Source organism: Dermacentor andersoni, chromosome 4, assembly GCF_023375885.2.
Source record: "Dermacentor andersoni chromosome 4, qqDerAnde1_hic_scaffold, whole genome shotgun sequence".
NCBI lineage: Eukaryota > Metazoa > Arthropoda > Arachnida > Ixodida > Ixodidae > Dermacentor > Dermacentor andersoni.
This window is the reverse complement of record NC_092817.1, coordinates 221,764,423-221,789,696: the sequence shown is the minus strand read 5'-3', so window position 1 is coordinate 221,789,696 and position 25,274 is coordinate 221,764,423. Positions and strand designations below refer to the sequence as shown.

The window sequence follows — 25,274 nt, the reverse complement described above, 5'->3', positions numbered from 1 at the left end:
AATAGTTCCTTTTTATGCGCTGGATGACGCTAGCTGTTCGAAAGCGCTCCTAGCTTGACAAAATTTGAAGTTGAAACCATCGATAGCTGGCTATCAATACATATAGGTGCAGTCACGAAAGTGTTAAGATCTTTATGCATGCATGTCGTATAGGCGAGGCAACTTCAAGTTTTCGCCTACAACGCCTGCACCAATTGCTCCTCTTGCGGACATATTCCAACGTCGCCAGTTGCCTCCTTTCCCGTCGGAGCAGCCATGCGCCCGTTTGCATTGTAGTGCATGCTTCTGGCATTTGTTTTTGCACTTCGGCAAGCATGACCTCGTCATCTTGTAAGCTTGATGCACAGTATTTTTATGTCGCTGAGCAGTGCCACAACAGCCTCGGAAACGCGAAACACTGCAGAAATAGCCTGTGAAACTGCTTATTTCTGAGAAATTCGCAGTTGAGACAAGCGTTGCGCTGTACACAGTCAAAGTTTGCAATTTTTTTTTTTCATGCCTTCTTTTGATATGTGTCTTGTGATAAACCATGTGGCCCTTATGTACAGTGTAATAAAGTTGAATAAGCTTTGTGCATATGAGCGTGTTCACTCAGTGCTGACCCCTTTCTAGAAGAAGCATGCTGCAGGACCTGCTGATGGGGAAAAGCGTTGCTTTGGTAAAGTGAGTAGTGCAAAAATGCAGTAAAATAAATTGAATGTTTTGGCAGCAATTTAAAAGACAAATATTGTCAGCTTCTTCTGGAAATTCTACCCGTGGTCTGCGAACCTGTGAGGCGGTTGCGTGACAGAAAAAACTGTAGTAGTTGTCATTCAGAACTGCAACTGCAGTAAAACTTCGTTAATTTGACCCTCGTTAATTTTAAAATCGGATAATGCGAACTCATCCTTTGGTTGTGGCAAGGCGTATGCATTATTTAATGCAATAAAACTTGTTAATTCGGACGTATTTGGCCGCACTTAATTAATTTGGACAATCCTCCAAGTGCAGCGAGTGCCAGTGCACCGCAAATGTGCGATGCAAAAGAGCAAAAATGGCATTAGCGTCCACTGAAAGTAAGCGGCGGAGCCAGCATCGAGCACCATGAGCAAACAGCACGCGCAGCACGACTGGGAGCCGCATACGAGAGAAAAGCAAAGCAGAAATCACGCATAATGCAAGCACCACAATCAAAGTGAGCATGCCTAGTGCGAGCACCTCAGCTAAAGAGAGCAGGTGCAGCATGACTGAATGTCGTGTACGAGAGACAGAGTGCACACACAGTGCGAGTACCATGAGCAAAAAGCACACGCAGTGCGAGCGCCATGAGCAAAGAGCACGCTCAGCATGACTGCGAGCACCACAAGCAAAGAGAGCATGCGCAGTGCGAGCATTGTGAGTAAGAGCTCGCGCAGCATGACTGAGTGTTGCGTACAATGAGAGAGAGAGCACACGCAGCATGACTGGGAGCCCCGTACGAGAGAGGAGCAAAGGCAGCACCATGCACAACCCAATGCGAGCACCACAAGCGAAGAGAGCATGTGCAGTGCGAGCACCGTGACTAAAGAGAGCATGCACAGCATGACTGGGTCTCGTGTACAATGAGAGAAAGAGAGAGAGCACACACAGTGCAAGCACCATGAGCAAAGAGCACGCGCAGCACAACTGCGAGCCATGTACGAGAGAGGAGCAAGGGCAGCACCTCGCACAATGCGAGCAGCACAAGCAAAGTGATCATGCGCAGCGCAAGCACCGTGACTACAGAGAGCACGCACAGCATGTCTGAGTGTCATGTACAAGTGTGAGAGAGCACACACAGTGCAATCACCATGAGCAAACAGCACACACAGTGCGAGCACCATGGCCAAAGAGCACACCCAACACGACTGTGAGCCATGTACGAGAGAGGAGCAAAGGCAGCTCCAGGCACAATGCAAGCACCACAAGTGAAAAGAGCGTGCGCAGTGCGAGCACCGCGGCTAAGAGCACACGCAGCGTGACTGAGTGTCCTGTGCAATGAGAGAGAGAGAGCACACGCAGTGCGAGTGCCATGAGCAAAGAATATGCGCAGTACGACTGCGAGCTCCATACAAGAGATGAGCAAAGGCAGCACCATGCACAATATGAGTCGCCACAAGCAAAGAGAGCAGGTGGAGTGTGACCGAGTCTCGTGTACAACGAGAGAGTGCACACACAGTGTGAGCACCATGAGCAACGAGCACGTGCAGCACAAGTGCGAGTGGCATACGAGAGAGGAGCAAAGGCAGCACAAGTGCCAAGAGTAATGAGAGACCATGGGTAGTGCGAGCTCGATGAGTAAAGAAAGCAGGCGCAGTGCAACTGGGCATTGCTTACAGCATGAGAGGAGCAAACGCTGCAGGAGCACTGGGAGGAACAAGAGAGAAAGCGTATGTAGTGCGAGTGCCGCAAGCAACGAGAGAGAGAGAGAGAGACAGAATGCATAGCACAACTGAGCTCCCAGAGTAATGAAAGTGGGCGTAATAAACTTCATTCAAGAACCCTGGTCTGGGTTCACCCGCTCTGTTCTAGTTGTCTGCCAAGCCGCGTATTGTGATCAGCTCAATCCTGTCTTGTATATAATCAGGGGAGGAGTCCACCTGCCACTCCTCAAGTGTCCCAGACATACGGGTGGGTGAGAGTTTGGCAAGGCTCGCCTGAATAGTGGGACAACTCCCGGGACAATCCCACAGAATGTGAGAATTATCCGGGAAGCTACCGCATGCCATGCAAGCAGGTTTGCCAGGCAAATCCTGTATGTACTGTTGCAAGTGTGGGGACAAGAGAGAGTGTGTCTGCGCACGCCTCCATACTACCACCTTTCTTCGACCTTGGCCTGCGGCATACATTCCAGTGGGTCTTCATCGTAGCCTATGTCAATCAGCCCATCCTCGGCTCCGACTTGCTCCGACCTCGATGACAGCATGCGCTACCATCGCCTGATTGACAGCATGACATGCCTCTCCATTCCTGGCGTTCTCTCAGCTGTCGCTCCTGCTGGCATCCACATGCTGATCCCACCACACCCATACACTAGAATCCTTGTAGACTTTTCTGAGGTCAAGAGGCCCTGCAATTTAACTCGGCCACCCAAGCATAGCCTAACCCATCACAATGTCATGCATGGTCCACCCGTTGCAGCTTGTCTGTGCCACCTCTTCAGTGAGCATCTGGTGCTCGCTAAATGGAAATTCGATGCCATGCTCCAGCTGGGCATTATTTGTCTTTCATCCAGCACTTGCACCTCCCTACTCCATCTGGCGCCCAAAAAATGAACTGGGTGACTGACGTCTGTGCAGTGACTACCGGTACTCAATGCTCACATTGTCCACAATAACTATTCTCTTACTCACATCCAAGATTTCACTGGCCACTCAGAAGGATGCAAGATCTTTAGCAAAGTGGACCTTGTCAAGGCATATCACCAAATCCCCGTTGAGCCTGCCAATATCCCGAAGACGGTCATTGCCACACCCTTCAGCTTCTTTGAGTATGTGTGCATGCCCTTTGGCCTACGCAACGAAGCTCATACGTTCTAAAGATTCATTCTCGAGGTAATACGCAGCCTTCATGCTATATTTTCCTACATCAGTGACATCCTCATCGCGAGTTGAGCTCCACAAGATCATGAGCGTCACCACCGGGACTCTTTGAACGCCTTCAACAATTTGGCCTGGTTGTCAAGCCCCAGAAATGTGTCTTTGGGTCTTCTGAGCTCAAGTTTCTGGGCGACCACATCTTGGTGCTGGGAATTTGTCCATTGCCTTTTCACGTCCAGGCCATGAAAGACTTCCCACCCCCTGCTACCCTACGCCAGCTGCGCAAGTTCCTGGGCCAAGTGAATTTCTCACGTTGTCTTATTCCGTACTGCGTCGAGCTTCTACGCCCACTGAATGACCTTCTTCGTACAACTAAGAGCTCCTCATCTGCGATTTCCTGGTCTCCCAAAGCTGAAACTGCTTTCAGGGCTGCTAAACAAGCCATCACCGATTCAGTACTTCTCATCCACTCGAGGACTAACGTGCCAGCTCGCATCATGGTGGATGCTTCCAGCGTGGCGATCGGTGCTGTTGTCCAACACAAAATTGACTCCGACAGGCACCAACTGGGTTTCTTCTCTCGGAAGTTCCAACCTGTCGAGACTTGTTACAGTGTTTTTGGCTGTGAACTGCTCCCCTCCTATTCCACCAACCAGCTCGTTCAGCACTTCTTGGAGGGCCAGCCATTTTACGTTCTAACCGATCACAAGCCTCTGGTGTACGTCTTCTGTATAAACTCTTCCAAGTATGTTGCATGTAAACTTTGTCAAATGGAATTTACAGTAATACCTCGTTAACTCAAAATAATAACCTAAAAAAATTTTGAGATGAGCGGATTTTCGAGATAAGCAATGTTGCAGAAATTGCACTGAAAAGTCGAGATTTTTCCAAAAAGTTCATCACTACTGACCAGCTTTTCAACAAGAGCTTCTAAACTGGCTCTTCATAAAGGTTTTAAAGAAAAAATAAGAACATACCAGAGATATCAACCAGCTCCGTTTTACAGCACTGTCATTTTACTCAGTGCAGGAAAACTGCGTAAGGCTGGTCTGCTTCCCGGTAGCACTTCGACCTAGAAATGTGTCCTCTAGCTGCTTCACACATTGCATGAGCCGATTGTTCCTGCCCCTGCACTCAACTTTATTTCGCAGCTAGCGAAATAAAGTTTTCGGCACCTCTTGAGGTTTTTGGCAGTCACTGCATTCACCGTCCCCTCTGTTTGTAGCCATTCCAGTGATTCCAGCAACAGCAAGTTCACCCGGTACACCCTTCTCACATAGCGTGTACTTATAAAGGCTCCCGTCACTTTCTGTGGCACCATTTGTGGTAAATAAGTGCTGCGTGCGTTGCGTGCGCAATGTGCGGGCAGGATGTATCAGTGTCCTCGAGCTGCTTCACGCATACCATGAGCCAATTGTTCCCTCCGCTGCAGTCAACTTTATTTCGCAGCAAGCAAAGTATCCCCGCTGGGGCGTCTGCGTCAGCAGGCGTTTGGTGTGTTGCGACACCACGTACCCGAGCACACGAGGGTTGGACCGTCCCACGTGTAGCCGTGCATGGCTTAGCCATGTCCGGAGAAAGGGGGATCCTGGGGGTTGAGCCGATGCTGGGTGTTCAGACCGCTAAGGCCCCCCGGCCGAGGCAACACACCTCTTTGGCCTCTGCTTCATGTAGATGGCATCACCGGACTGACCCACCCGGGGGAAATCGGCAGTCGCCTTTTCCTGTCCGCCTCTTCAACCTTTTTCTTTCCTAACTTCTTTCTTTTACTGTCCTTTCACCTCTTCTCTTCCGTCACTTCTTAATTTTCCTAGGTGGCTAGGGTTAACCTTGTGTATGTGCCCTCCCTTGGGTATAATATATTAGGTTATAGTGGCAATGTACAGTTACCCATTAAGTGCTGCAGCGCCCCCAAGTTGGGTTCCGTGGTGGGTGGCTGCCATTGCTGCCGAAAAGAAAAGAAAGTACTATGGGAACACCCACATTTCCCCACATACTTGATCGTCACCCTTAAAAGAGGGGACGCACCGATGACCTAATCACATGCTTCAACAGAACAAGAGAGACCTATCCAAAATACCATGTTGTGCACAGCGAGAACTCTGAAAAACAGGCCAGATTCATTTCCCCTTTCATAGTTGCAAAATCTTTAACCGAAGCCATAGGGTCAGGTTATAAAGTAACGAAAATGGCTAGCGGGGACCTTCTCCTTGAGATCTCTCAGAAACATCAGTACGAGAAGCTTGGCAGTCTTGTGACATTTGGTAACATACCAATTTCTGTTACACAACACCGAACAATGAATAGCTCATGGGGAGTCGTGTCAGAGGCAGACCTCCAAGATTTGACAGAAGCTGAACTCCTGGAAGGGTGGAAAGAACAAAATGTCACTAATGTAAAACATATTATACTTAGACAAGACAACAAGGCATCTTGTGCTAACATTTGCATCCAGCGTACTGCCAGAAACCATCGAAACAGGATACATCAGGTTAAATGTGCGAACATATTGTCACCCAGCTATTACAGCTAAAACAGTTTACCACCGACAGATTGGCAAAAGAAAGTCTGCCTTTAGCGATGGCTGGTCCTTGGAGAGCGCGCGCAACCACGAACTTCGTCGTTCTCGCCTTAAGGGTCCCGTGTCATCACGTGCAAACTTATTTGTCATCACGTGCAAACTCATCACGTGCAAAAATTTCATCCCATGTGTGGTGTTCCACTTCAATGTACATGGAGAGCATGTCGGCTAATGTTCTGTTTAGGCGCTCTGTTAAGCCGTTAGTTTGGGGATAATAGGCTGTGGTCTTTCGGTGGTTGGTGTGCGTCAGTGTGACGACTTGTTGCAATAACTCCGCTGTAAACGCGGCACCGCAGTCAGTAATGAGTACAGCGAGTGCACCGTGGTGAAGCACGATGTTGTGGACGAAGAAGCTGGCGACTTCAGCAGCAGTTCCCCGCGGCACAGCTTTCGTCTCCGCATAGCGAGTTAAATAGTCAGTTGCCATGATTATCCACTTATTTTGCAAGGATGACGTGGGGAACGGCCCAAGAAGGTCCATTCCCACTTGCTGGAACGGCGCCGGAGGCGGATTCAAAGGCTGAAGGAGGCCGGCAGGCTTGACGGGTGGAACTTTACACCTCTGACAGTCACGGCACGTTCGCACATAGCGCTGAACCGACGAAAATAGGTGTGGCCAATAGTATTTTTGCCGTATGCGCGCTAATGTCCTCGCGAAGCCTAAGTGGCCGGCACAGGGGTCGTCGTGACTCGCCTGTAAAACTTCCTCGCGCAGTGCCGTTGGAATGACGAGAAGGAACGTTTCCTGGCTGTTCTCGAAATTTTTCTTGTACAGGACGTCGTTTCGCAGGCAGTACAACATCAAACCTCGTGAAAGTGGGCGTGGGACAACAACGTCAGCTCCCTCGAGATATCGGATGACTGGAAGCAGCTCAGAGTCTGCACATTGATAGTCAGCCATGCGCACCACGTCGACGACACCAAGAAACGGCAAACCTAGCTCCAAGTCGGAGGATGTCAAGGGAATAGGAGAACGTGACAAGCAGTCAGCGTCGCTATGCTTATGGCCGGATCTGTAGACAACAGTTATGTCGTATTCCTGGAGGCGGAGGCTCCAATGAGCGAGGCGACCTGATGGGTCTCGTAGATTGGCAAGCCAGCAGAGCAAGTGGTGATCGCTGATCGCTCGATATGGCTGGCCGTATAAGTAGGGTCGGAACTTGCTGATGGCCCACACGACTGCTAAGCATTCTTTTTCGGTCGTTGAATAATTAGCTTCTGCTTTTGTCAGACTACAACTCGCGTACGCAATTACACGTTCTGCGCCATCTTGCCATTGAACCAGAATGGCCCCGAGTCCTATGTTGCTGGCGTCGGTGTGTATTTCAGTTGCCGCGGTGTCATCAAAATGCGCCAGCACTGGAGCGGATTGAAGGCGTTTACGCAATTCGGTGAAGGCCTGCTCTTGGTCTTCCGTCCACGCAAAGGGCACATCTTGTCGTGTCAGTCTCATGAGCGGTTCAGCAATCCTTGAGAAGCCTTCAACAAAACGACGGTAGTAAGCGCAGAGGCCCAGGAACCGCTGAACAGCCTTTTTGTCTTTAGGACGAGGAAACTCGGCAATGGCAGCGAGTTTTTCTGGGTCTGGTCGTACTCCTTGAGAGCTGACCACGTGGCCTAGAAACTTGAGTTCCTGGAAGCCAAAGCAACATTTTTCAGGCTTGATGGTGAGGTTGGCCTTGCGTATTGCGGTAAGGACACTTCGTAGCCGGGCGAGATGTTCATCGAACGTGCTGGAAAACACAACAACGTCGTCTAAGTACACTAGACACGTCTGCCCCTTTAGTCCAACGAGTACAGTGTCCATCATTTGTTGGAACGTAGCAGGAGCGGAACAGAGACCGAAAGGCAGCACTTTAAATTCGTACAGCCCATCGGGAGTCACGAAGGTGGTTTTTTCACGGTCATGCTCGTCCACTTCGATTTGCCAGTAGGCTGACTTTAGGTCTAACGAAGTAAAGAACTGAGCATGAGTAGACAGTCCGAAGTGTCATCGATCTGTGGCAGGGGATAAACATTGCATTTGGTGACTTGGTTAAGCCGTCTGTAGTCAACGCAGAAGCGGAGTGTGTTGTCTTTCTTTTTTACTAGTACGACAGGCGACGCCCACGGACTTGTCGACAGCTGGATGACGTCATCATTTAGCATTTCTTGAACTTGACGCTTAATCGCCTCCCGCTTCATAGGTAACGCGCGATACGGATGCTGACGAACAGGCCACGCCGACTCCTCTGTAACGATCCGGTGTTACGTAACGGAAGTGCGCTGGACTTTGGATTCCGTGGAAAAACAGCCGGAGAATTCTGTCAGTAGGCCCAGCCGCTGATCCTTCTGTACATCTGCTAAGTCAGCATTAATGTGGATGCGGGTATTCAGGCTGGCGTGAGTTGTTTCATCCAGTGAAGTCACTTGTAACGTGCCGATGTCGGAGAAAACAGCAATGTCGTTCAGGAATGCCACAGCTGTACCTTGAGGGACGTGCTGATACTCATGGCTGAAGTTTGTCGACAAAACTTGCGAGCACTTATGCTGTATTCGAACAAGGCCCCGGGCGATGCAGATGTGTCTTTCGAGCAGCAGCAGGATATTTGCCTCGGCAATGCCCTCATAGCTGTCGAATGCGTCGCAGGTGACGAGGGTCACTACGCTGCTCCTTGGCGGCACCGTGATGTTCTCGTCAACAATCCTCAAGGCGTTGACATACGTGTTGTCAGTGCTGCTCCCTGCTAAGGCCTGCGCCGTCGAGAACGTTACCCGTGACTTTTGTAAGTTAATCACAGCTCCGTTAGCCTGCAGAAAGTCCATTCCCAGAATTAGGTCCCTCGAACAGCTTGGGAGGATAACGAAGTCTCTGAGGTACGTATACCCACGGATGCTCACTCGCGCTGTGCATCTTCCTATCGGGGTTAGCAGATTGCCTCCTGCAGTGCTAATCTGCGACCCAGTCCACTCGGTAGAAACTTTCTTCAGCTTGCAGGCAAGGTCCATGCTCATAACTGAGGTGTCCGCTCCAGTGTCGATTAACGCCGTTATTTCTTCGTCGTCTATGGTGACGGGAATGTTCGATGTTACTACCTCTCGTAAGGTGTTTGACTCCGTCTGTACATCTGCGTCGTTCTGTTTTCGTCGTTGTCGTCGTAGTGGAGAATCTTGCGTACGGTCGTCGTCAGCGGCCTCACCTCCAGAGGTCGCTGAACTGTCTTCCCGACCTGCCGGGCTAGGCGAGCGGCATCTCAGAGCGCCGCGAGTAAAGGCTTGGCTTGGTGATGGTGATCTGTAAAGAGCAGGAGACGACGAACGGGGCTCCTGCCATCGCTGATAAACATTGCGACAATTCGCGACGAAACTCTATTTCCGACGGCCGCTCACCAGGTCGTGGACGAGGTGCATTCGGCGAGAATCCACAGAGCCCCACTTGACGATAAGGACACATTCTATAGATGTGTCCGGCTTCGCCACAACGAAACCAAAGGGGCTTGTAGTCTGTGGTGCGCCAGACGCCGCTCTTCCTAGTCCTTGCTTCGGCGATGTGCGGTGGGCTGCAAGTCGGCCTGAAGCTTACATCCATTTGTTGAGTGGGGTGTACCATGCACGCACTTGAGGGTGGCGGACGGCGTACTGCTTCAGTGTAACTCATTTCGGCATGCGGTCCCTGCTGTGGTGCCTCGTACTGTCCAGGAATATGGACGGCCTGTCGGACCTCGGCGCGCACCATATCCGCAATGGAAATTTGTCCCACAGGGGCACTGGTCGTCTGCATCTTCTGCAGTTCCTCCTTGAAGACAGCCCTGATGAGTTCTCGCAAGGCGCCAACGTCGTTACCGAGGGTAACGGCAGAGACCTCCCTTGAAATCACGGCGTCACGGTTGTTTTGCCTGGCCCGCAGTTGAAGGGCCTTTTTCATAGTAGTGGTTTCGTCATGGAACTCTGCAAGTGTCGTCGGCGGATTTCGAATGAGGCCAGCAAAGATTTCCTCTTTGACGCCGCGCATGAGATGGCGCACCTTCTTTGTTTCAGTCATAGGAGGGTCCGCACGTCTGAAAAGGTGATTCATGTCTTCTACGGACAGGCCGCCATCGGAATATGAACCTAGCAATGTTTAACGCTAGAATGTTATCTAGTGAGGCGAGTCTAGCAGTGCTATTGGAGGAATTAGAGGGCAGTAAATGGTATATAATAGGGCTCAGTGAAGTTAGGAGGCCAAAAGAAGCATATACAGTGCTAAAAAGCGGGCGCGTCCTTTGCTACCGGGGCTTAGCGGAGAGACGAGAACTAGGGGTCGGATTCCTGATTAATAAGAACATAGCTGGTAACATACAGGAATTCTATAGCATTAACGAGAGAGTGGCAGGTCTTGTGAAACTTAATAAGAGGTACAAAATGAAAATTGTACAGGTCTACGCCCCTACATCCAGTCATGATGACCAGGAAGTTGAAAGCTTCTATGAAGACGTGGAATCGGCGATGGGTAGAGTCAACACAAAATACACTATACTGATGGGCAACTTCAATGCCAAGGTAGGCAAGAAGCAGGCCGGAGACAAGGCAGTGGGGGAATACGGCATAGGCACTAGGAATAGCACGGGAGAGTTATTAGTAGAGTTTGCGGAACAGAATATGCGGATAATGAATACCTTCTTCTGCAAGCGAGATAGCCGAAAGTGGACGTGGAGGAGTCCGAACGGCGAGGCTAGAAATGAAATAGACGTCATACTCTACGCTAACCCTGGCATCATACAAGATGTGGACGTGCTCAGCAAGGTGCGCTGCAGTGACCATAGGATGGTAAGAAGTCGAATTAGCCTAGACCTGAGGAGGGAACGGAAGCAACTGGTACATAAGAAGTCGATCAATGAGTTAGCGGTAAGAGGGAAAATAGAGGAATTCCAGATCAAGCTACAGAACAGGTATTCGGCTTTAACTCAGGAAGAGGACCTTAGTGTTGAAGCAATGAACGGCAATCTTGTGGGCATCATTAAGGAGTGTGCAATAGAAGTCGGTGGTAACTCCGTTAGACAGGATACCAGTAAGCTATTGCAGGAGACGAAAGATCTGATCAAGAAACACCAATGTATGAAAGCCTCTAACCCTACAGCTAGAATAGAACTGGCAGAACTTTCGAAGTTAATCAACAAGCGCTAGACAGCTGACATAAGGAAGTATAATATGGATAGAATTGAACATGCTCTCAGGAACGGAGGAAGCCTAAAATCAGTGAAGAAACTAGGAATTGGCAAGAATCAGATGTATGCGTTAAGAGACAAAGCCGGCAATATCATTACTAATATGGATGGAGATAGTTGAAGTAGCTGAGGAGTTCTATAGAGATTTATACAGTACCAGTGGCACCCACGACGATAATGGAAGAGAGAATAGTCTAGAGGAATTCGATATCCCACAGGTAACACCGGAAGAAGTAAAGAAAGCCTTGGAAGCTATGCATAGGGGGAAGGCAGCTGGTGAGGATCAGGTAACAGCAGAATTGTTGAAGGATGGTGGGCAGATTGTTCTAGAGAAACTGGCCACCCTGTATACGCAATGCCTCATGACTTCGAGCGTACCGGAATCTTGGAAAAATGCTAACATAATCCTAATCCATAAGAAAGGGGACGCCAAAGACTTGAAAAATTATAGACCGATCAGTTTACTGTCCGTTGCCTACAAAGTATTTACTAAGGTAATTGCAAATAGAATCAGGAACACCTTAGACTTCTGTCAACCAAAGGACCAGGCAGGATTTCGTAAAGGCTACTCAACAATAGACCATATTCACACTATCAATCAGGTGATAGAAAAATGTGCGGAATATAACCAACCTTTATATATAGCTTTCATTGATTATGAGAAAGCGTTTGATTCAGTCGAAACCTCAGCAGTCATGGAGACATTGCATAACCAGGGTGTAGACGAGCCGTATGTAAAAATACTGAAAGATATCTATAGCGGCTCCACAGCCGCCGGAGTCCTCCATAAAGAAAGCAACACAATCCCAATAAAGAAAGGTGTCAGGCAGGGAGATACGATCTCCCCAATGCTATTCGCAGCGTGTTTACAGGAGGTATTCAGAGACCTGGATTGGGAAGAATTTGGGATAAGAGCTAATGGAAAATACCTTAATAATTTGCAATTCGCTGATGACATTGCCTTGCTTAGTTACTCAGGGGACCAATTGCAATGCATGCTCACTGACCTGGAGAGGCAAAGCCGAAGGGTGGGTCTAAAAATTAATCTGCAGAAAACTAAAGCAATGTTTAACAGTCTCGGAAGGGAACAGCAATTTACAATAGGTAGCGGGGCACTGGAAGTGGTAAGGGAATACATCTACTTAGGACAGGTAGTGACTGCGGATCCGGATCATGAGACTGAAATAATCAGAAGTATAAGAATGGGCTGGGGTGCGTTCGGCAGGCATCCTCAGATCATTAACAGCAGGTTGCCATTATCCCTCAAGAGAAAAGTTTATAACAGCTGTGTCTTACCAGTACTCACGTACGGGGCAGAAACCTGGAGGCTTACGAAAAGGGTTCTACTTAAATTAAGGACGATGCAACGAGCTATGGAAAGAAGAATGATTGGTATAACGTTAAGGGACAAGAAAAGAGCAGATTGGGTGAGGGAACAAACGCGAGTTAATGATATCTTAGTTGAAATCAAGAAAAAGAAATGGGCATGGGCAGGACACGTAATGAGGAGGTAAGATAACGTCATTAAGAGTTACGGAATGTATTCCAATGGAAGGGAAGCGTAGCAGAGGGCTGCAGAAAGTTAGGTGGGCGGATGAGATTAAGAAGTTTGCAGGGACAACATGGCCACAATTAGTACATGACCGGAGTAGTTGGAGAAGTATGGGAGAGGCCTTTGCCCTGCAGTGGGCATAACCAGGCTGATGATGATGTCTTCTACGTACGCCGTCAGTCGCTCATTCGGGCCTTGAATTCTTGCCTCCAACGCTAACTCCGCCCTCTCCTTCCTGTCTGCCCTGGCAAAGGCATTGAGGAGCTGCCTACGAAATTCTTCCCATGATGTCAGTGTCGCCTCGTGGCTCTCAAACCATGTTTTCGCGGAATCCTCAATAGCGAAGTACACGTGGCGTAGCTTACGCTCATGGTTCCAGTTGTTGAGGTTGGCAACCCGGTCAAAATAGTCAAGCCAGTCGTCGGCGTCCTCTGAAGCACTTCCGTGGATCAGATTCGGCGTCCGGATGTGATTGACGACAACGTGCGATGCTGCAGGAGTGGCAGGAGGTGGTTGGTTCGTCATTCTAGTTCGTTCGGGAAGCAGACTGTGCTGTGGCTGGAGTCCCTGGAGACGTTGGCTGGCACGTACGTGCACGAGGGTAAGCTCGGCTGAAAAAAAACGTCTGCCTTTAGTGATGGCTGGTCCTCGGAGAGCACGCGCGCAACCACGAACTTCGTCGTTCTCGCCTTAAGGGTCCCGTGTCATCACGTGCAAACTTATTTCGCGTCAATATATCCCCAACCCTAGACGGTGTTTCCAATGTCAGAGGTTCGGCCATGGCTCGCAGAGCTGCCATGGTCAAATAACTTGTGCAAAGTGTGGAGTCCAGGGCCACCCCTCCGACAATTGCAGTGGCGCACCTCACTGTGTGAACTGCAGTGGTGACCATCCAGCCTACTCACGCTCCTGTCCGAACTGGAGGGAAAAAGAAGAGATAATCACCCTCAAAGTCAAGGAAAATATTTTGTTTAAGGAAGCCCGTAAGAGGTGCTCACCTTTCCACAGCACACCTTATGCTGATGCTGTGCGTCAGGGGGCAGCGTCGCAGCGGCCACTGCCAAGTGCCCAGCCCCCGTGCAGCGAGCAGGTACCTTTGGCTCCTGCCCCCAGGGTGGAAGTAGGTAAGCCTACTGCATCCAACCAGCAACCAGGCCAGGCTACTCTTGGGTTGCCGGCTCCACAAGAGTTATCTGCGGCATCCTGCGCTACACGCAGCGATCCCGCAGGACCGATAGCGGCCCCGAAGGTAGGCGCAGCGATGGCTGCCTCAACCTCCTCGGGCCAAATCCACAGTGAGCCCCATTGACCTCCGGGCTGGTGGGCGCAGGGGTCTTGCCTTCCGAGGCGGGACTCTCTCGGAAAACTTCCCGCTCGCAAGAGCGCGTGTCCGGCGCCTCACAAGAGGCAATGGACACTACACCTATCCTCACGACGCACCAAGCGCCTAAGGAGCGGCGAGGCTCCCTCAAACACTCCAGAAAGGGCAAAACCCCCATTAAGGGCCTCGAAAGAGCTCTGTAAACAAAGGCATCACTTCTGTTACTGTATACACAGCACCAATTTACTTTAAATATGGATGCACAAATCATTCAATGGAACGTCAGAGGTCTTCTTAGAAACCTTGATGATGTACAAGAACTCATCCACAAACACAATCCAAAATTGCTGTGTTCACAGGAAACACACTTAAAACCAAAACACACAAACTTCCTTCGACAGTATGTTACTTTTCACACAGATCGCGATGATGCTCTTGCATCATCGGGCGGTGTTGCCATTGTAATTCAAAAAAGCACAGCATGTCAACGTTTACAGCTACGAACGGCCCTTGAAGCAGTGGCGGTTCGAGTTGTTCTGCTAAACAAACTTATTACTATTTGCTCGCTTTACATACCTCCACATTACATATTAAACAAACATGAATTTCAGTCCTTTATAGATGAATTGCCAGAACCTTATGTTGTTCTTGGCGATTTCAATGCACACAGCTACCTGTGGGGCGACCCTCGTGTAGATGCGCGAGGACGTCTTGTTGAACAGTTCCTTTTTTCTTCTGGTGCATGCCTGTTGAATAAGAAGGAACCCACATATTACTGTCTTGCAAACAAAACTCTTTCTTCAATTGATCTCAGCACAGTTTCCCCGTCTATACTGCCTGAACTGGAATGGGAACTTATGATCAATTCTTAAGGAAGCGACCACTTCCCCATACTGCTACGAACACTTAAAGAAAGCGAATATCCATTACAGGCTCCTAGGTGGAAGATTGATACAGCTGATTGGGAGAAATTTTGAACTCTCACTAGTATCTCATGGGATTTCATGTCCTCGTTAGAAATTGATGCTGCTGTGGAGTATTTTACAGCCTTCATAATAGATGCCGCATCTAAATGCATATCGGAAGTAAATTGCTTGGCATGCAAACAGCGTGTCCCGTGGTGGAACGAGGAATGTAGAATTGCTCGTAGGAAACAGAACAAAGCGTGGGGGTTGCTACGCGCTTCTCCCACTGCAGAGAATCTTGTCAACTTTAAGAAAGCAAAGTCCCAAGGCAGGAGAACCCGCCAACAGGCCAGAAGAGAGAGTTGGCAGAAGTTTTTATCGGGCATCAACTCGTATGCAGATGAGGCCAAAGTCTGGAACAAGTTTAATAGGATAAGAGGGCGACAAACATATTCACTCCCTCTGGTAAATACACAGGGCGATACACTACAAGATCAGGCAGACTCACTTGGGGAGCACTTTGAGCATGTGTCGAGCTCAATCCATTATTCCCAATCCTTTCTTAAACATAAAGAAATAGAAGAACGTAAAAAGCACTGCACCGGGACCTGACAGAGTCATGTATGACATGATCAGAAACTTACATACTGACACACAAGTTACACTACTCACACTTTTCAACACTATTTGGGCTGCGGGATACCTCCCATCCTCATGGAAAGAAGCGATTGTGGTTCCTGTTCTGAAGCAGGGAAAAGACCCTACTTTGGCAGCAAGTTATCGTCCGATAGCTCTTACGAATTGTCTGTGTAAACTTTTTGAAAAAATTATTAATCGCAGACTCATACATTTCCTAGAACTCAACAATATGCCAATATGCTCGATCCCTATCAGTGTGGCTTCAGACAAAGGTGGTTGACAACCGATCATCTTGTGTGCATTGAAGGATATATCCATGATGCATTTGTACACAAACAGTATTTCCTCTTGATATTCCTAGATATGGCGAAGGCATGTGACACATCATGGCGGTACGGGATCTTGCAAGACTTGTCGGGAACAGGCATCTGTGGAAATATGTTGAAAATAATTGAAAGCTATTTGTCGAATCATATCTTCCGCGTGAAGATCGGCAACATATTATCGCGACCTTTTATACAAGAAACTGGTGTACCCCAGGGAGGCGTACTCAGTTGCACACTCTTTATTGTTAAGATGAACACACTTCCTGCTTCTCTACCACCGGCCATTTTTTATTCCGTCTACGTGGACAATATACAAATAGGTTACAAATTGTGCAACCTTACAGTGTGCGAAATACAGGTACAGCAGGGCTTAAACAAGGTGTCCAAGTGGGCAGACCAAAATGGATATAAAATCAACCCCCCAAAAAGCTCTTGTGATTTCTTTGCAAGAAAGAGAGGCCTGGTCCCTGATCCTTGTGTAGAACTGGGTAGAATTTGCTTCAACAAAGAGCTCAAATTTCTAGGTGTTATACTTGACTCCAGGCTTACTTTTATTCCTCACATAAAATATCTTAAAGAAAGGACCGACATTTGGGCGAATTGGTACTGGTTGAACATCTTGAAGGGGCAGCGCAATAAGACGAAGACAGAAGGCAGGAACATTATCATCAGCGCTGTCCTGTATGTTCCTGCCTTCTGTCTTCATCTTATTGCACTGCCCCTTCAAGATGTTCAATCATCTTAAAGAAACATGTCTTATAACAATGAACTTACTTAAAATCCTATCCCACACAACGTGAGGTAGCAATGGACAGTGTTTATTGAATATTTACAGGAGCCTAGTTCGATCATGACTGGACTATGGTGCCGTGGTTTATCACTCTGCCACTACGAGCGCGCTAAAGATGTTAGACCCCGTCCATCACCTGGGTATCCGCCTAGCCACTGGCACCTTTAGAACAAGCCCTGTTGAAAGTCTATACGTAGAGTCAGATGAGTGGTCACTCCATTTTCAGAGAACATACATCAGCTTCACCTATTTTCTCAAAGTGCACTCTAATAAAGAACATCCATGTTTCACAACTGTGAACGACTTGACCTGCGAAACACTTTTTCGTAATAGATCCTTTATGAGACTTCTTTTGTCACTCCGTGAAAGAGAACTTAGTGAAGAAATGGATGCCCCAGTTCTCAAACATCGCCTAATGCCTCCAGCTAAGCCATTACCGCCCTGGGAGTGGCAGGTGATAGACTGTGACATGTCCTTTGTAGAGGTCACAAAGCACGCACCTGACCTCGAAATCGCTATGCATTTCCGTGGACTTCAATCGAAGTACTCGTGCTCAGAATTCTACACAGACGCGTCAAAATCACATTCTGATGTATCTTTTGCTGCTGTTGGTCCCTCATTTTCTGAATCTGACATATTGAATCCCTTAACAAGTATCTTCACTGCAGAAGCCTATGCAGTACTGTCTGCAGTAAAACATATAAATTAAAACTCGACAGAGCAATAGTATTTACAGACTCGTTAAGTCTTGTAAAAGCGTTAATTTCTTTACAAAAGCATACAAATCCTGTTTTCATAGAACTTTACTCGCTCTTATGTAACATATACTTACCACATAGACATGTAGTAATATGCCGGGTACCCGGCCATAAAGGCATCGAGGGTAATGTACTAGCTGACAAAATGGCCACATCACTGACATCACTAACCACTTTTCCTACGGCTGCTGTCCCTGTCACAGATCTGAAGCCTTTCTTAAGAAAGAAACTGCAACAACACTGGCAACGCATGTGGAATGCAGAAACAAATAATAAACTGCACGTTATAAAGCCGCAGTTAGGTTTTTGGCCCTCCCCAACAAAATCTCAGCGAACAGATGTCCTATTCTGTCACCTCAGAATAGGGCACACATTTGATACCCACAATTTTCTGCTTACTGGAAATCAACCGCCAACCTGTGGTCGATGTGGTGAGAGGCCGACCATCCTCCATGTCCTCTTGGAGTGTCAGAAAGCCGAATCTGAAAGAAAGAAACATTTTCCTCTTGTATATCATTATTGCATCTCTCTTCACCCAGCTATGTTTCTTGGTAAAGAATCGTTTTTTAACACCAATGTAGTCTTAAGTTTTTTAAATGATCTTGTCCTACCTGTTATAAGCCCATTAAACTCGTAGCGCATCCTCTTTCCAGAGGATGCCACTGTGATAGTTGTTTTGTATAGCACATGCCTCTAGGCCCTTGTGCTTTAAGGGCTCTAACGAGGCCGTAGTGCTCTAGTGAATTTTGGAACCTTATATATTTTTTATATAGTATTATTATTTCACAATGCACCTTAATGCTCATAGTACACGTCTTTTGTCATCGCCATAATCTTATTGCATGTAGATTTTACGCACTTTACAGTGACTATTTTAGGCTCCTTTACAGCCACGTCACCTCAACTTCATAAAAGTCATAACTCCACTACAAACTCATCAACACTGGATTGGCGCGCTTTGGCCATGCATCATCATCATCATCAGCCTGGTTACGCCCACTGCAGGGCAAAGGCCTCTCCCATACTTCTCCAACTGCCCCGGTCATGTACTAATTGTGGCCATGTTGACCCTCCAAACTTCCTAATCTCATCTGCCCACCTAACTTTCTGTCGCCCCCTGCTACGCTTCCCTTCCCTCGGAATCCAGTCCGTAACCCTTAATGACCATCGGTTGTCTTCCCTCCTCATTACATGTCCTGCCCATGCCCATTTCTTTTTCTTGATTTCAACTAAGATGTCATTAACGCGCGTTTGTTCCCTCACCCAATCTGCTCTTTTCTTATCCCTTAATGTTACACCTATCATTCTTCTTTCCATAGCTCATTGCGTCGTCCTCAATTTAAGTAGCACCCTTTTCGTAAGCCTCCAGGTTTCTGCCCCGTACCTGAGTACTGGTAAGACACAGCTGTTATACACTTTTCTCTTGAAGGATAATGGCAACCTGCTGTTCATGATCTCAGAATGCCTGCCAAACGCACCCCAGCCCATTCTTATTCTTCTGATTATTTCAGTCTCATGATCCGGATCAGCAGTCACTACCTGTCCTAAGTAGATGTATTCCCTTACCACTTCCAGTGCCTCACTACCTATTGTAAACTGCTGTTCCCTTCCGAGACTGTTAAACATTACTTTAGTTTTCTGCAGATTAATTTTTAGACCCACCCTTCGGCTTTGCCTCTCCAGGTCAGTGAGCATGCATTGCAGTTGGTCCCCTGAGTTACTAAGCAAGGCAATATCATCAGCGAAGCGCAAGTTACTAAGGTATTCTCCATTTACTCTTATCCCCAATTCTTCCCAATCCAGGTCTCTGAATACCTCCTGGCCATGCATACCTGGCCCTTGTGCCAATAAACACCACACATTCGAAGCAAAGTATGTTTTCTGTTTCTGCTGATGTTGGCACCTCTCGGGGTCTTTTGTCGTCATCACCATCATCTTCACCATTGCCTTCGTTTGTAGCCATCCCAGCGATTTCAGCATCAGTAAATTTACCTGTCACCGGCACATCCTGCTTGCGTAGCACATACTCGCTAAAGCTCACGTTGTTTTCTGTGGCACTGTTCCTGGTAAGCTGTGCTGTGTGCGCTTCTATTCAATGTTGCATAGAACAAAAAAATCAGTGCTGCATGCATTGCATAGAATAAAATTAAAACTGAAATCACACCTCTGATGGCAAATCGTGTGCACTGCATAAAGTGAACAAAACGAACTGTGTCACACGCATACTATTTTGCAGGACCTGCCTCTGTGCATGTCTCTCCCATCACATGATGTGCCACATGGTTGCTCGACAAAGTTGTTATACTGCTGGGCCACAACTTCACATTCGGGGAAAGTGTCCACTTTGTGGTAAGCATGGCAGCCTCATGCCAAGCTTGTTAAACTCTCCGGCGGCAGAGTTTCTGTTCCAGTTTTGGTGAAGTTTTGAGATATCCTCTATTTTGCCCAAAAATACTTCGAGACAAAGGACAATAAATACTTGGCATGTATGGGAAATAGTTCAGTGCCATGGAAAATTTAGACTTGGCCAATTTTTCCAGATATGCAAGTTCGAGGTATCACTGTATTTTATTTTATTTTATTTAAAAATGTCCTTACAGGCCTCGTATGAGGCATTGGGTAAGGGGGTATATACTCTTCTAATACAGTAGTATTAGAAGAGTATATGGGACGTATAACAAAACATAATAGACATACATTATTAATAGACAGTGGAAAGTGGACAGTATATTGAGTTCACAACAGATATCCGGCACATCAACAGCATTGACAATGAGGCAGCTGACGCACTTTCATGCATCACCTCCCTTGGCATTTACCTTGGCACCTGTAAATCTGCCGTAAACTGGGAATGTCTAGCTTGGGAAGATGGAAGACCCTGAGTTGCACCCCCGTTCCCTCCATCTGCAACTCGTTCCTCATCCGTTTGTGCCTGGCTCACTCTGGCGTGACATGTCAGCGGTTCCACCTCGCACCTTCATTCTGGCTGCCTTTCGTTATGGGGTTTCCAATAACTTCACATCATCTGGCATTCCAGTATCTGAGCCATACAGCGCCTCATTACACAGCAGTACGTCTGACCGGGCATTCATATTGATGTTTGTCAGTGGGCCCACTTGCATCTCGCTTGCCAGATCACCAAGGTGACCCGCCACACAGAGACTCCCACGCAATTTTTCTTGCCACCTGGCTGTCGCTTTGACCATGTCGATCTTGATTTGGTTGGACCGCTTCTTCCTCCTCACGACTGCCAGTACGTTCTGACAATCATGACCACTTGACCCGTTGGGCCGAAGCGGTGCCCATTCCGGACATCACTGCAGAAATGGTCACCAAAGCCTTCATTTCAGCATGGATTTCCCGCTTCGGATGCCTGAACATTGTTACAACTGATCGCCAGCCAGCAGTTTGAATGTACTCTCATTTTCTTCAACTGCCTGCTTGGCACTAAGCACTGTTGTACCACGGCATACCATCCCCGCACATGGTTTGAGCAGCTCCATCGCTAGCTCAAGGCTGCCCTCACTATGCACCTGGATCGAGAGCACTGGGTTGACCTCTTTCCTATGGTGCTTCTTGGCCTACGCGTCATCATTCTTCGCAACCTTGGCTGTTCAGTGGCCGAGCTCGTCTGCAGTGCACCCCTGCGGCTTCCTGGAGACTTGTTCATTCCTTCGGCCCCCTCTCCCCAGTCGCTGCAGTGCCTCCAATGCCTGCAGGACTGCATTCAGCAACTGCGCCCTGTCCTGCCTCGATCTTCTGACCATAGCATCTTTGTGCATCCAGACCTTGCGTCTTTAACGCACGTTTTTCTCAGATGAGATGCTGTAAAGGCACCTCTTGCACCCTCCTAGATGGGCCGTACCGTGTCTTCCACAACACGCTGAAGTGCGCCACCATCCTCTTGAACAGTTGTGAAGAGATTGTCTCGTTAGACCGCCTCAAACTGGCCTACCTCAAGACACCTCCCACAGAGCACCCCGTGGATGTCACCGGCATGTCCACTGATCTGTATATCACCAAGGTAGCGCTATCTCTGCCTTGTTGACGCGTACGTTTCGCCATTCCGTCTGGTTGGGGGGGCCTTGTAGCACCCAACCGACGCCACACCATAGGTCGGCACTCTTAGCCGGCACCTTGGTGTGAAAGACGAAGAAAACAAAGATGGGCAGTGTGTACTTGATGTGCAAGCACAGCACGGGCAGTTCTGTTCTAGAAGCCTGCTGCACTGGTCCTCATGTTCTGGTGCTCCACTGCGACCCCTTGGTTCCCGGCAGCTTCATCTGCCTCTTGCTTCAGCACATCCCCAAACTCGAGATTACACAATGTCCTCACGACCCCAGCTCACCCAGTCCTTGCACATATGACAGATTACCTCCAAAACAGAGCGCGCAGGCTATGCATATGCTCAGCTATGTGCAGCCATGGCTGTGCTAGATGCGCACCAGCCCACCCCCTACTCTGAATTTGACTGGCTATGTGCTGCTCTTCAATGAACCTCTCAGCAACTTGGGTCACAAATGGGGGAATCAGCGTCCACAGGCACTGGTGCATCACTCCTCTCGTCTCAAAAGGCACATGCAGACTCTTTGGCAGTGCAACTAGATAGATCCAGAGAGGAGCATGGCAGAGGAGCCCGGTTGCCGCACGACATGCTTCGCACGCACCGGCGCACCATGCATTTCAGACAGGCTTTGCGGCGGCAGTGCCAGATGGCATGACTGAGTGTTCTTAGGAAAGCACAAAAGAGGAGTCCCGCTACAGTTCACGCCTCATGCATAACTCGTTTTGATGGTGGCAGGACGTCATGTCACTATATTCATTCAATGCATTACCGTCTATAGTCATCATGCGATGGGTTCTGCTGCAATTTTATTGCCTTGGTATTCCTTCATGGCAGGAGTGAAATTTCGTTACATTGAAACTGTGTATAAACAGACCTCATTATGTTGGGTAACTTCATATTGAGGTTCAAAATGCATGGTGTTCAGAAGTTGTGCAAATTCTACCAAATACATTGTTTTTTATGCCTCTCCTTTTAATTAGGCTGCCGGATAATTGAATCAATTGTGTTGATCCTATTAACATTTATTTAATGGAAGCCAACTGTATGCCAAAAATGAAAAGTAACAAAAAAAGATATTTGCTTATACAAGAAAAACATTTAAACCTTGTGAATGAACATTAGCTAGCTATGTGAAAGGATTTGGGCTTGAACAATAGGTTAAAAGAAGAAAATCGTGCAGTTGGTAAGGCAAGAAAATTATGAAACAGCTACATCAAAGGTGCACAGACAGACAGAACAAAAATTTTGTGAAAAAAATAATCACTGCCCAAGCACTCCATACAGATGGTTAACCAGCGAAGCTGAAATGTGCAGCCCCGGTGTTTATCATTGGGTTAATTCCAATGGTTCATTAAACAGCGGCGTTGTAGGCTGCTAGATCCTCGGTACAGAGCTACTGCTTGCGCTCGGCTGCATGAGCCTGTTCTTGTGCCCAGCCAACAGCATCGGCACGGCGTAGACGAGCTCATTCCCGGTTCTGCTCACAGCGTTGCTGAACAAAAGCTGCCTGCTCCTCAAAAGCGCGTATGATGCGTGGCCTACCCATTTTGGAGCCGGAGAGAAACTGCTGCATGTGCGCTTGGCTGCAACGGAGAGCCAGCGATGTCACTACTGGTGCAGCAATCGCACGCCTCTCTTTCTTTCTCCTTCTTTTTTTTTTTTTTTCACCAAAGAAGTTTTTGGCGTACAGGCGACAGATGGATGGATGGATGAATCAGCTAGCATGCAGCTTCGCTGTAAAAGGTGAAAAGCTGGGCTAGTTGGTATGGTTCCTTTGGTATATTACATGCCGACAGACGAAACACAGAAAAGAAAAAACATAAGACAAGTGCTGACTGTGGTTTCCTTGCGGTTTTCTTTTCTCTGTTTGTCTGTCATGTAGCAAAAGAAAAGAGTCCTTCAATTTGTTTGTTTATGAATTGTTTGAGTGCTTGGTAATGTATGTTTGAGAATTTCTAAACTATAATTTGTCCATTTGCAATGATTTCCCAGCACTCTTCAGTATGTGTCTTGTATGTAATTTATGTTAGCATTATATGGGTCATTATTTCTAATGCTGGCATTTACAACGCGGTTGTGCCACTGAAATGGACACCTTGCGTGCAGGTGTGCTGGAGCCCCAACTGTGGCAGTGCCAACTGGCTGTTCTCGGCAGGGCAGGCCGGCGTGGCTCGACTCACATGGCTTGGGCTCTATGCTCAGCGCTTGAAGGATGCCGCCTTGTGACGATGGTCCTTTCAAGAGCCTTCATTGTGTACGCAGAGCAGTGCAAGAAATGACTTTGGCAGAGCACCTCATCGTAACTAATTCCTCGAGTTAAACCTAATGTAAAGTGGGTTCAGGAAATTGTACACATCAAGCCATGGCTGTCTTCTTGATAGATGACTTAGATAAGGAGTGTCTCGGATAAAATAATCTGCACTGGTTAGGCTGCATGTATTTGCTGCCTACTGTAGGCATAGGCTGTGTGAAGATGCAGTACATCTATTTGTCATTTCTTTGATATCGAGAACAAAGTTGCTTGGCCATCTTGTAATTATTTGAGTTGGGTCATTTTTGTGTGGCTAAAACAGCCCATACGGGAAGGCATCTAGTAAAATCTAAAGGTGGATTCAAGCTCGCATTGGTGTGAGTTTTAAACTTGACGTAGCTGAGAAACTAACCAGCGGCAAGCGTTGCAATATCTCCAGTTTATGGGAACTGTTCGGCTGCGAGGAAATAAGGTGAGACAAGGACACACATAATGACAACTTTTGTTTTATTTATGTGACGTTAGGGTTGCCAGTGCATTGCTCAATGTATTCATATCATGCTCTCAGAAATTTTATGCCATTTGTGCCAGCCTGCTCCAAAATAACATTTAGCAGAGAACTGCACAAAGCATGCGCAAAAGAACGAAAACCTTCTATTCTGGGTAGTCAATGGAGTGACTAGAATCGCCACGAATATAGTCGACGCTTTCGTCTGTCATTCACTGTTTTTGCACTTTTGTTTTGTTTCTCTCCAGTGGACGTTTTTATGTAGTGCTGCTATGCAGTTTTGTTGTTTGTGTCATTTGTGCTGCAGCTCCCACAAAAAGGATGTGTCGGATCAAAAAGAACCCTTGGATTAGGTTCATTTGGACATTATCTTTAGTGGAGTTGTTGGCTGGCTCACTTAACACATACGTAGCGTGACAAGTACCCAACCACCGCCGCATAATTTGCTTATTAGAAGTGACCTTCCCTGCAACACTGCACAGTCTAAGAATAGATTCCATGGTTGTAACTTAAAGGGCCCCTCACCAGATCTGGCGATTTTGAGCTGACAAGCGCCTTGCGTACAATTCATGCTAACGATCGTGTCTGCTAAGTATTACATCACGATGTGCCGTGGAAAGCGCTAGAATTTCAAACCAAATGCCATGTCCCCTTTTACGCCGCGGGCAACGCGCTCCCAGCCAGAGAGTCAATGCATATCGCACAAGTGTACCTATGTACGTGGCAGGGCTGTGACTTGCTCATACTGGCACGTGATTTCGAGAATCATTCAAGGTAACATCTGTTACTTGTGTAATCTGTTGTTTCAATTGACGAATTAAAATTTAGAGAAGTAATAAAACACAGACCGAATGTCTG

General features: G+C 47.8%; 1 protein-coding gene across 5 annotated transcripts in view; it reads left to right on the top strand.

Annotated features, from left to right (window-relative positions):
* The window catches only part of LOC126538383 (uncharacterized), a 606,484-nt gene extending 582,291 nt beyond the window's left edge, over positions 1–24,193 (top strand). For 4 of the 5 annotated variants that reach the window (XM_072288044.1, XM_072288042.1, XM_055074756.2 and 1 more), the window contains 2 exons: positions 19,828–19,940; positions 23,764–24,193. In XM_072288044.1, the coding sequence (XP_072144145.1) occupies positions 19,828–19,940; positions 23,764–23,866 (216 nt within the window). In that variant the 3' untranslated portion in view covers positions 23,867–24,193. The remainder of the gene's footprint in view (positions 1–19,827; positions 19,941–23,763) is intronic. The other variant, XM_072288043.1, reaches the window with a different exon arrangement.
* The last annotated feature ends 1,081 nt before the right edge of the window (positions 24,194–25,274 follow it).